Raw genomic sequence first — 13282 nt, 5'->3', positions numbered from 1 at the left:
TTATTATAGTTCCTTTCTCACATCTGCTGCCTTTCAGTTGTCCATGTACCTCTATACATGTGAATTGAATGCCTACCATGAGTGAACAACCTAAGGTCTCTACATGCCCTGCACAAACACACCTAAATAGGTTGAAAATGTTTTTCAGCGTGTGAGGCTGCTAACAGTATCGGTCTTACACGTTCAAGCACGCACTCATACACACATTGAGCTTTGAGAGGCTGGTAATTAGTAGAAGCAGTAAGGTGATAACAAGTGCCAGCCACACGTTTGCAACGGAGGTGCCAATGCCAACGTGCTGCCGGAAGCCACAGCTCCACCTATCACACCCCCCCCCTTCCTCTTCCTCTTCCCAGGCAGATGCTCTTAAACACAGATGTACGCACGCACACAGACTTTAATAAGCATGAGATAATATGACCGTTTCCAATGATAACACACATGAACTTCACCTTTACTGAAACAGAAGATGTGCATCAAGATAGTATACATGTCTCCCCATGTCCTCCTCCTACTGCTTCTTTCCCCTTCTTTTTCTTTTGCTTGTCTTCTCCACCCACTCCTCCTCCTCCTCCTCCATCTACACGATCTATGAGTCATCTGATCCAAAAGGTGAAATGCTGCGTTCAATAGATTATTTTCATCTCGTTTCGTTACATGAGAGGCTATCTTAACTTTTCTTTTGTCCTATAATTTTCCTTTTCGTGGCTTTCAGCCATCTGTGATGTGGTGACAAGCTACAAGTCGAAATTCTGGTGCTTGTGTCTGATTTCGTGTGTCATGATAGGAATTTGCACGTTGATCGCATGTTGTTGCTATATTGATCACACTACTGTTTACTTGTACTCAAAAGCATATTGGGGATTTGAGTCCTCAGTGAGGTATTGGTTTCAGTCACCCTCTTTTCTGTTCCGTCCATGTCTCAGGGTCGCTCTCTCTCCCTTCTTTTCCTTCAGGTTGTGGAAACAGCAGTATGAGTGGTGACATGTACAGCGCCGGCTACCGCTCCATCACCAACATAGACTACTCGTCAGTGTGCATCAGCACAATGAGCGCCAGGTACAGCGACTGCCTGGGCATGACCTGGCATGAGATGGACGTGCGCCAGCTCTCCTTCCCTGATGCGTCCTTTGATGTCATTCTAGAGAAGGCCACGCTGGACGCCATCATGGTGGATGAGAAGACACCTTGGGAGGTGTCCCCACAGACCGCCAGTTTCATTCACAAGGCACTCACAGAGGTATTGTTGAAGTTCTGTGAATCCTCACTGGGATTGAATATTTCTTTAATTGAGATGAGGAGTTTTATTGAAAATTCTTCCCAAATTTCATTCCATTTTCTATGAAACATACATGGCAGGTTTTTCAGTATAAGCACGCTTTTTTGTTCTGTGTCTCCGTGTTTGTGTACTGAAACAAAGATGCTTCCGTAGACTTAGCTGAGGTCCAACCTTTAAATACAATTATTACACTAATGTACTGTAGGTGGTGAAAGCTTTATAACAAAACCTTTCCATCATTTTTTTAAAAAATAAATCTACTCCAGATATCAGTGTAAATACATGGTTAATGTAAATCCCTCATAACATCTAATCTGCACTTGGATAAAAATCCTACAGCAAAGTTTAATACATTTGTGTTATTCTTAAATCCCCTTACGAACAGTACAGAAAATAAGTGGCCCGTGGTTGGACATTATTGCCGACCCCTGAGAATTTAGCTTGAACTGACCTAAGAACGACCTGTGAATATCTTAATGAATGTCCCATCAGCTTTTAGGTCCATTCAGATTCTGATCTGTGGCTCAGTTTAGATGGTCTAAGCCAATTTGGGCCCTAACGAAACAAAGAACCTGAGGTTTTTTGCCTACAAAGCCTACTTGGAATATATCATGTAGATTGGTTCATTTTTACTGTTCTATCTGTCCTCCATCTGTCAGTATTGTACGAGCCTCAAGAGCCTTTACACACCTACTGAATGATGATGTGAATGCTCCGCCACAATACGAGTTTATCTGTAAGTGACTTCTCTCTGACAGTGTAATCGGCAATAGTGGCACTTTACATTTCCACTCCATCTCCACAGCCCATCAGTTGACTTACATGGCGTCGAGTGCCCTTCAGCTGCTCGCTGCAGCGCTAACCACCGCTGTGTCACTGTGACAATGACAATGTTTTGGCCATTAGCCATGCTTGACCTTGACACACTAAGACAAGAGAACTCTACTATCATCGGACGTAGGTGACTCCCGAACTCTGAATGGGGAAGAATTACTCATGATGCACTCACTGCTGCAATTGGAGCGTTTCTAAATGAGCTTTAATGCCAAGTATAGTTTGTAATTACAGGTGTAGTTTAGGCTCAATACACAGACTGACCTTTCCCACTGTTGCATTTACTGTAATTATATATTCACATTGTGTGAATCATTTTAATGGAGGCAGGTACAGAGGACTAAGTGCATGACTAATGTTAATGGAAATTTGAGCCGAAAAAGTGCCGGCCTTTTACCAGGTATTTTAAACTTCTACATAAATGAATATATTATGGTGCTTTCCAGTTGAATATTTCTACTAAAAACGTTGCAGTCATTGGGCTCCCAGCATGCTGTTTGTGCTGACTTGGATTTGACATTGAGTAATGTAGTGAATTACTACGGGAAAAAAAGTCATTTGATGTTGATGAGGAAACATTTGAATGCGGGGGAAAATTAAATGTTCGATCTGTGAGCATTTGTTTCATATCATGTGTCTAATAACAAGAGACCGTGTCTTGTACTCCAACGGCATTGTCTTGTTTGCTATTTATATTATTTCACCATGAGGTTATACAAACTGTCAGTGCTATAGATACATGATAAACTATTAGTATTTACTGAATGAGAGGTATGTTGTTACACCCATTAAAATGGCTTGCAATTTTATGCTTTGCAGCCATTTGCAGCCCGAAGTACGCGTTAGTTCGAATTCTTTTGAACTCGTGACCTCGAACTTTGACCTTTGAAGACATGACGGCCCTAAATGATCCAGCTCTGAGCAGTCAGTGGGTAAAATAAACGTGCTTTTGAAATAAATGCATGTGCATAATGCACAGAACACATTTATTGTTTGGTTCCTTCAGGCGGTCATCCCCGAGAGAAGATGATGCCTGAAAAATGTTATCAGACTGAAGTATTTAAAGGATTTTATGATCTCCTCAAATCAACTCTGGTTTTAATGCTACAAGCTTAACCAGGGACAAGCTTGACTCAAGAAGTAAACAAAGGCATATATTGTGCTGTATATGGGCCAAGTTTTTAAGGACAGTGTCTGACAATAGCCACACACACACACACAGGCAGAAAAAAAGTAGACAGTGTCCTGGGTGTTTTCCTCCAGCAGAAGGAAGTATTAAGGAAGGATCAGTGAGTGTGTTTGAGGGACAGATGGGAGGATTTGACTTCCCTTCAAAAGAAGTGAAGATGAACTCACGAAGCGGCCCCGTTTGAGAGCCATTACAGTCGATACAGAGAGCTGAGTTCTTCTCACTCGTCGTCACCTGCTTCCCTTCACACCATCCCTTCCTCTCACTTTTGCCTCTCACTCTGTTTTCCCCTCATTTCCACTTTTCTTTTCCTCACCTGCTCTATGCTCAGGGCTGTGTGGGGTGATGGAAATGTGTGATTGTGTTCATGTTGCCTTTCTGCTGCACTCTGAAAATACTGGTGTGTGTTTGTAATCACAGAGAAGCTGATAGTCCTCTGCATTGGTGTATTTTTGCTCTTTCACTGTGGCTTGCATGGGTACAGCAGTCACGATTCCAGCTCATGTGCATGTGTGTGTGTATTGCAGGAATGTGGGAGGTGGGTTCATAGCCTGCTTTAGTTTCTTACAAACAAAATCATTCTTACAAGACGGGAAAATAGGGGACAGACGGAGATAAGATAAGACAGGAAGGAGGTCTGAGTGATCTAAAGGGAGGAGATCCCCGAAGAATCTTCTGCTGAATTCACACACAACGAAAGAGGGATTGAAGGCGAAGGGAGAAAGAGGAGAGCGAGGAAAGGGGGAAGCTCCATGACCGCACAGGAGACAGAGAAAAAGAGGGGGAAAAGGAGAAGGAGTGGGAGACAGAAACCAAGACTGACAGAGAGCTAATGAGCAGTGCGCCAGAGTGAGACCGATGGAAAGAAGGTAGCAAAGGAGAGGGAGGGAAAATAGTGGAGGACACGCTAAACTGAAATCTGCTCTGACAGTGTTTCCTAACAAAAGAAATAACATTGAGCTAAAACACAAAGAAATATACAATTGGCAATGAACAATCAATACAACAATCAATACAACTTCTCATCAAAAGATTTAATTTCACGTCAGCATGATAACAAATACAGTTTTATTATGTTACACACACACACACACACAAACAAAATCTCACAGTAGAGGCCGTGGTGCACTGAGGTGTGAAATTTATTTCACGGCCTGACATGCTCTGTGAATCACTCTTACTGTTGCCATGGAGACTGTTTTGTTGGATATCATCTCAGACTAACACTTTTAATTGCTAACCTTTAGTCCTGTTTAAAGAGGTAAAGACTAGTCCTTGGGCTTGTTCAGAGAGGTAAGAGCTAGTTTTTAGTCATCTCAAAATGTTGACGCCCATTTTTCAGTCCTGTGTTAAAGAAGTAAATATAAATCTGTGGTTTAACGTGATACTTTATTGATGCACATGGCGATTTGATCCCTCAGTGGGCGGCCAAAGAAAGTGCACAGCCAGGTGATCAACGGTGTCCATGTAGCTGTTTTTGTTTTTCTCGGCTTTGCTCAAGGGGACTCAAGTGGAAATTGTTTAGAATATTAATTTACAAGTTCGGTCATCTGAAATAAAGCTATAAAGTTATTTTTTGTCTGCAACAGGTGAAGGAAAAACTTTAAAAGTTAGAATTTAAAACTTTGTGAAGAATAGTGAGTGAGAGTTAATGTAATGTAATGTAGTGTTAATGTAAACTAAACTGAGTCTAAGTGAATGTTTAAAAGGTTTCATTAACCCAAATGGTCACAAATCCTCCACACCACAAGACAACTACTTCAACACTATCAATTTGCACTCTTCATGGTCTAGAAAATCACTTGTCATGACCTGTTCTGGGTTAAAGTCAGGCTTTAAATAATGTAGTTTGTCCTTGGCTTAAAGGATACAACTTGCAGCTGTTAAGGCTCCACCAAAATACACAGTTTGGTGGAAATGAAAGTTATTTCTAGCAGGAAAAGACCGGATGTTATTACCTAAATGAATGATGGCTCCGTTTGTAGTTACTGTCTTTGACATGTCATACTTCCAGTAAGGGAGTTCTTTTGCATATTTTCAGAATATGGCGTCATTTTTATGTAACCTTAGCTACAGTACGACTAGGTACTTTTCAAATTTAATGTTTTTGGACAGTTTTTGCATCACACAAAACTCCCCTAAAAGGTCATTTCATTTGGGATAAAAGTACAGTGACAAAAGCCAGTAGCATTTTAGGGTTACTTCAGATTAACATGTTTACATACCAACCAATCAGAAGATGACATAAATTAACACAGAATAACTGGCAAGCTAGTGGTACTGCTGGAAAGTATATTTAACTAAAGCTCATTTTGCCAAATTGGCATTTCATATTGTCCTCTTTTCCCTGGCCACCACCCTCTTTACAACCTTTTTTGCTCCTTTTTTGAGGTTTTTGATTCAAAGAAGTGCAAAAGCTTTATGGCCCAAGCTTGTTTATTGTTCGAAATGAAAACATGAGAGCGGCGTGGATGGATGAGGGGAGTTACTGTGAAATTCCATGCAGATTGTGACTTTAGTAGGAACATCTCACGCAGTGTGACATGCGCCAGATTGTTGTTACCTCACAGTCTGCAGGCGCCTTGGTCAATCTGAAGAGTTTCGAGGCTCTAATGGTGGTCTCGCAACAACGTCACCAGAGCATCACATCAGCACGTCATGTCACACAAAAGACTGACCATAGTGTGAGTGTGTGAGTTGGAGATCCCCACCTCCTCTGGGCTAATGCACTGGAAAACATACGAGTGTGTACCCACCCACCCATCATAGTGGAGACACTCACGTCATGACATCATCCTGAAACATTCATTGGCATTGATTGGTTGTCCCTGGCTCCTGCTATGGAGCGTTCTCCCCCACCATTACCGGAAAGCTTGGACACCTGCCAGGAAGACAGCCTCATGGGAACATTCATCTTAACACACACACACAAAGCAAACACACATAGATGGCGTAAAAGTCACACACACACACACACACACACACACACACACACAAGCTCTTTTCGTATTTCTCAGAGTTAAAATATATTCTTATAGAGCTCGAATGAACACTGGTGTGAATGAGTGTGTGTGTCTGTCTTTCTGTCTGTGTCTGTGTGTTTTTATGTCAGCATGTTTTCATTGCTGTTTGAACCTTTTGTGCCAGGATAAAGTGGATTACACCAATCCACTTTATTGTCTCTCTCCTTCTCTGGCTTTTCACACTCTCGCTTTTCTATCTCACCCCGTTCCATGTTGTTAAAAAAAAAGCAAAGCATAAGAAGAGACTGGAAAATAAAGTGCAATTTGTAGACTTCCGCATCATTTCTGACATATTTAACATGGTCAGTCCAGTCTGGAGTCTGTCAAATGTATATTTTAGTAATTCTTTTGTAAATATTGGGATCCAAGTCCTATTCATATGTGACTTTTATGCTTGTATATATTTACTTTGCTACATACAGCATGGACATGAAGTTCTGAGCTTTCTTTGCATTAATGATTTAATCTTTGGTGAATTTGAAAAGGTTCCCTGATCCTCATATTTGTAGTCAAAGCATTGCCGCTACAATTGTCCACAGTAACATAAAGATTGCTGTATGGGACAGAAATTAAAAAAGCAAATGTGGCCACCAAAGTACAGGATTGTAGCACAGGTGGATTTGGCTCTTTTTATTTTTCAGCTTTGAAGGTCTTAGCAGCACGAGCACAACGCCAAAATGAGCTGGTTTAATATCAGAAACACTCCTGTACCACCTCAGCCACCGTGGTGAAAGCAGGTAATGTTTGAGCCACAAATGAGCAAATAGGCACATTACAATAAAGAATATTCTAAAGATTTGTCCCGTAATTTATCAGCCAAAAAAACTAAGGTGATACTGGTATGTCTATAATAAGCTAAAAACTGATGTGTTGGCGAGGTTGTACTTACAGTACTCTCAGTGCAGTTCAGACAACATGGAAAGACAACTGCACTCCAGTTTTTAAACTTCTGTTTTAGTGGATAAAAATGACTTTGGATTCTGTTGGTCAGTGAGGGAATAAACTTCAAATCCTGATTAGTGTTGATTGCAGCTGAAGTGTATTTTTTACAACATTGTCTGCGTGTTTATGTTCATCAATAAGCCTTGTGAGCTCTTTCCTCCACATATTTCTATGCATACGTGAATATACTTGCTGTTGTGCAAACATATGTGTGTGCATCCCAAACTGCAAATATCGAGTGTGTATGTGTGCATGTGCCATGATTTTGTATATATTTCTGCATTCTGTATGTATGGCCTGTGTCTGTGTGTGTGTGTGTGAGTGAGTGAGAGAGGGGGCTGGCCCGATGAACCCTCTCCTCTCCTCTGCAGCTCCAGCAGAGGGAAAGTAGAGCAGTGGAGCACACGTGAGGGAGAGGGAGCATGGGTGATTGCTATTCTGGTTGCGCATGTGTAGAGATGTGAGGATGGGATCAAAGACTGGGTGTGTGAGTGATTTTATGTATGCTTACAGAGCATCTTTGTACTTGTTATTTTTACTCTTTTTCTTTTCTTTTTTCTTTTTTTGTGTGTTTGTATGTTTGTCTCATGTGGTACTTGTATGTCCACACACCACGCATGCCATATTTGCATTTACAAAATTCAACATCTGCTTGTGTTCTTACGTGTGTGTGTGTGTGTGTGTGTGTGTGTGTGTGTGTGTGTGTGTGTGTGTGTGTGTGTGTGTGTGTGAGGTGGTCGACTGCTGCCGGCTCTCCAGCGATTTCACATGAGTCAGACATGATTCTCTGCACGTGCTCAGTCATACTGTACATACACACAACCCTCACATTAGCAGATGGCTTGCTCCATACACATAAACACACCAACACCACCAAAACTACACATACATGTACTGTATGATATGTTTTTTTTCTCTGCAATATATTTGTCTATACAGATATCTGCTATCCCAGGATGTTAGTGTTCTTCCAGTGGTATCTGAAAATTCAAGCCATTTGCTTCAGCCAGTCTGTCCCCCTTTTTTTTGAGTGTGTTGATTTTTAAAGGAATTTGTAAGAAATGTTCTTTTTCTGTTTGTGGAAAACGGATTTAAAAGAAAAACACAGATGCACTCTAATCATCACAATTATAGATATATTTGTTGCAAGTCATCACAGCCAATGAAGTAATTTTCTCATTTACTTCCTTCCCTTTGTACATGTTTTTTGTACATAGTCCCTCTTGTCTTCTGTCCCAGTTTCATCCCGCGTCCTTTCTGCACTGTTCACCTCGTGCTCTCCATCTGTGGATTCTTTTGTTAATCCAGCGTTAAGGTTTGTCCCAGCTGTGAATAGGGAAGCCCCCGGAGCCAGACGCAATCCCTCTGTTCCCTTTCGCACACATACTCTCCCTCCCCTTCACTCACTCAAACCCACCCCCTCAACACACACACACGCACAGAAAGGCCCTTTCAACTTTACAAGACTGTACACATGGATGTAGCGTGTAATGTGCTGACATGGGTTGGCAGATGCTACTGTGTTAAACGTGAGTCATTGCTAAATCTCATAAATGTGACTGCAAGCTTTAATGCATACATCTCATGCATTAGCACACACTTGATGCATTCACACACACACACTCACACACACACACTCACTCACACACACACACACACACACACACACACACACACACACACACACACACACACACACAGTGTCTTAATCCAGTGGTTCTTTGTCATGTCATCTGTGCAACTGATTGCAGTATTACTGAGGGAGAACTCTTTTCACAACATGTGCCATAAAATCTGTACACAGGACAGAGATTATACAGTAATGTACGAGGTATCTAGAGGTGTGTGTGTGCAGAGAGAGGGAGAATTAGAGTGTGGTGGTACATACATTATGTGCCCAGTACTGAGGGATAAAGTTTAAAGAGGAACGAGAGGGAGGAGAATTAGACACCAACAGCATGATACACACTGTAGCAGAATTGAATGGCTCTGCAGGCTTGTCCAAGTCTTTCCCTGCAACACGAAATAAAAAATTATGTTTAGTAAGGAAAACTCTGAATTTGCCCTACAGAAAGTCATAAACACACTGAACATACCTGCGCCACTCCAAGGGGTAAGCCCAAATCAAGTAAACATGTGACATGGGCACACGCTCACACACACACACTCACACAGAAAGTCCTGCCCAGCTCACCGTTGCCTAGACGACTGGTATCGACTACAGAGCACTGTTCCTATGGAAACAACGGATGCCTAAAGGAGGAAGATCATTAATTGGAATAAGAATATAGGAGAGAGGGATGAGGAAGACTAGAGATAAGGGACAGGATAATGAGGGAGCGAAAGTGTAGCTCGGCAGAGGTGTGGTCAGAAAACCTGAAAAGAAAAACCCATACAGTTGGAAAGAAATGATTACCAAAGGTGCGTTACAGTGTTTTTACTGTCAGTTCATCTTTTTAGTTTGTCTTTCTGTTGATTGTCACTGTTAACAGGACTGTGCGTGTGTTTGTTTATCCTGGTGACATGAGCACAACCTGGCAGGGAGTAAAAAGGGGGGAAATATATATTTAGAGAGGATGTGTGGAAAATCAATGCAGCCCACTGTGAAGTGGAGTGGAGTACACCCCTTGAAGGAGGTTAATAGACTACACACATCTCCCAGGAGTGTGCGTGTGATTGTGTGTGTGGAGATGATTTTATATTCCTGAGTTAGCCCGTGTGCTGCGGTGGCTCCCAGCCCCGGACATACCCCAACGGCCCCGTCAGATGAGTTCAAGACCCTCCTCATCAACACTACAGACCATCTTCTAAATGTGTCTGATTTTAAAAACTGGCTGGTTATTTGACTCTATTGATTATATGATATAACGAGACATGGTCACCCTGGAATTGTGGATTTTTCTTTCTTTTTTTCGTTGTTTTTCATCAGCTTTGGTTAAGTTTGTATTCTTACCACCAGTACCAGTCAGCTATCTTTTCAAATTTCTCTGATCAAAATACAGTGACTACTAACTGTAGTCTGCCTGGCAGACCTTTAGTTTTACACTTTGGGGACATGTCAAGCCAAAGGAAACAAAAGCCAAGTACCAGCTCACATGCTCGTGAGCTTTTGTTCCCTTTGGCTTATTATTGTGGTGCTTGTAAGGTGATTCTTAAAGTTTCACCTGTCCATTGTTGCTGCTGTCAAGCAGCCCAGTAGATTGTTCATGCTTAGTTCTGCCTTTAGTGTCGTAGACTGCAGAATCAGAAAGAAATAGGATGAATGAGTAAAGACAGTAAGATTGTTGTGAAATTATAAGATGATACAAAGAAGTGCATCTCTGTTGTTTGTTTGGCCCCTCTACAGTATTCCTTCTTCATGATTCCTGAGTACTAAAAGCAGTGGCACACATACTGTAAACATTCACACATTAGTCACAGACAGCTGTGCACGTTTTTATTTAGGCACTTGAACAAAACATGCCCACACTGTAATCCTTTAAACTAATTTTGTATTTGCACAGGGTGCACTCTGTCTCAGTTGGCTGCAGTGTCTGCAAACGTCTTCGATAAGATGCACTCTCTCGCTCTCCCATTCTGCCGTTGTCCCAATCTTTCCTCTCTTTTGTTCTTCGATCACACAGCGTTAGAATGCAGGAGAATCGATACAGACACTTTTCTCTCATTAAGGCCTTTCAAAGTCAGAGGGGAGGAGGGAGGAGGGAGAAGGAAGGGGGGGGGGGGCACGACACGAGTGAAATGCTTTGTGTTTATCTGTTACAGTTTCGTTCTCTTGCCGAGAGTTATCATGCCAGTTGGGGAGAGTTTATGAGGTCAGGACAGATTTGTCTTCATTCCAGTCGACATCCATGTCATCATCGTGTTTGTCTCTAATTGCATGTTATGCAGAATGTATTCTGTCATGCAGTACACGTTTAAAACTAAAGAACTCAAGCAAACATGCAGGCTCATGTTCATGACAGTGCTATTACTCAACAGTGGATGGGAGGTCAGGGAGAACTCCGTCATCCAATGTGAAGAAAATCATTGCTCTGACATAACAGGGTCGACCGCAGACCTTTCTTTCCCTCAACATTTGATGTGTGTTTGGATTTCTGGGGAATCCAACACGGAGAGGCATCACTGTGCATGTAGGAGAAAGCATCTATTTGTTTTCATCTATTTGTGTGTCTTTGCACTGGCATGTGTTCATGCATGTGTTTGCAGGGGCAAACATCCGTGTGTGTGTGTGTGTGTGTGTGTGTGTGTGTGTGTGAGGTGTTCCTGGATAGATGGGACCCAGCCAACTGTGAAAACAGCTTTCCTCCACACAGCAAATCAATCAAGCCTGCAGTAGGGTCATTTTCTCTCCTCTGCTTCGTTCTTCACTCTATTTTTCTCTCTCTCCTCTGCCCAAACCTTTCACTGTCCACCAAAAGCAGGCCCGGGTCGATTACTGAGCCTTGTGATCCTCTATCTTCCCGCACTCCAGTCCCACAGCGGACACACAGAAGACTCATAAGAAACAGATTTTCTCTGCTGGCAGAGGTCCACACAACATAATGGTGGTTCCATCTCAAGTGACCAAAATGACCTCCTCTCTTTTTGAGCTAATGGACCAGAGCAGGCTGCTAAGCTAACAGCTATTTGCTGCATAAAGGGGTGGTCAAAGCAGGGACAGGGCGCTGATTTGGACTTTTGAGGCTTGACCCTCTTGCCAGAAATAGACCTGTTTCCTGCAGGTACAAACAGATCATGTAACTCATCTATTGTAAGCTGTGGGGTCGTTTTGGCTCTGCTTTTGCTGAAGTAGCTTAGAGAAAGCTCCCTACAGATTATGACCATCAAGTTGTTAGATGTCCCACTGGGTTTATCTGACCTTGTAAATATTATAATTTAGTCAGTAGTTTTGCCTGGTATTGTATTATGTCATTTATACAAGGAGTTGATTTTGATAAGGATATTGCTCAAAGCTTTCAGGATCATTTTCATTTGGTTTTCCAGAATATTTTTTGGATATTTAAAAGGGTAGTCAAAAAATCTAGGATATCATGCACCCATATTCCCATAAGTCTTTTCTTTCCCGTGAGCCATGTTTTAAGAGAAGAATACTCAGCTTGCGGTAATGATTTGTGTCAGCAAGTTTCAATTACCGTAATACAATGTTTTGAGTTACACCTAATCTTTCTTCTTCATTACAAAATCCAGAATCTATGAAAATACAAATTTAACAAATTTAACATGTTCGACATAAGCATTTTCCTGCTTTCTACATCACATACTGTAGGTCTAACTTGCATATTGAACAATAAGCAAATCAATTGTTCAAATCAAATGTTTTGTGTAGAGGAGGCCTTTAAAGGACTGTACGCATACATATACATAGCCTGTAGCTGTAGCCCATCTGCTTCAAGGTTTGATGTGTTGTGCGATCAGAGATGCAGTTCTGCAGACCTCGGCTGCATAGAGAGATCACCGACAGACCTACTTGGCCCAGTCCCAGGGGTTGAAGGGGTCAGGGTGCCCCCTAGACGGAGTCTCCGTGTGAAGCGCTTCGTCATTCACGTGAATAACAGAGCCCCAACAGGCCTACTGGAAAAACTGAGGGAATAGCCAGAACATTTGTATGGAAGATGTCGCAACAGAGAAACCATCATTATCTATAGGGACTGGGGGTTAACAAGCAGATGAACAGGTGTACCAAATGAAGTGGCATATGAGTGTATGTAGCTTATAGCCCCTGTTACTTTGTTATAATAACAATATATCAAATGGCAGTGTGAAAGGCCCCTGCAGCTCCCCTCTGCTTTACAGAGCTTTATAGTGAGTTTAAGCTCATTTTCAGTTCATTTTCAGCCACAACAGGCAGCTGTTTTCGGCAAAAAAGCTCTAAATGGCACGACCTGCTCAGCACCAAATGACCGTCAATGTAAGCTAACGACTAGCTGGTGGACATAGTGGACCATTTAGCAGCTAAAGAGCCAGATAATTCAGATATTATACCAGATATTATATAGCAGAGCTAAAAGAGGGTGA

At 42.0% G+C, this 13282-nt stretch overlaps 1 protein-coding gene across 1 annotated transcript in view; it reads left to right on the top strand.

Annotated features, from left to right (window-relative positions):
- Positions 1–13282, top strand: part of ece2a (endothelin converting enzyme 2a) — a 68796-nt gene that overhangs the window by 32305 nt on the left and 23209 nt on the right. Inside the window, exon 3 of the mRNA XM_070845723.1 lies at positions 957–1240. Coding sequence (XP_070701824.1) covers positions 957–1240 — 284 coding nt within the window. The remainder of the gene's footprint in view (positions 1–956; positions 1241–13282) is intronic.

The sequence above is a fragment of the Pempheris klunzingeri genome, chromosome 15 (genome assembly GCF_042242105.1).
Source record: "Pempheris klunzingeri isolate RE-2024b chromosome 15, fPemKlu1.hap1, whole genome shotgun sequence".
Lineage (NCBI taxonomy): Eukaryota > Metazoa > Chordata > Actinopteri > Acropomatiformes > Pempheridae > Pempheris > Pempheris klunzingeri.
The sequence above is the reverse complement of the archived record's forward strand: the minus strand, read 5'-3'. Positions and strand labels throughout refer to the sequence as shown.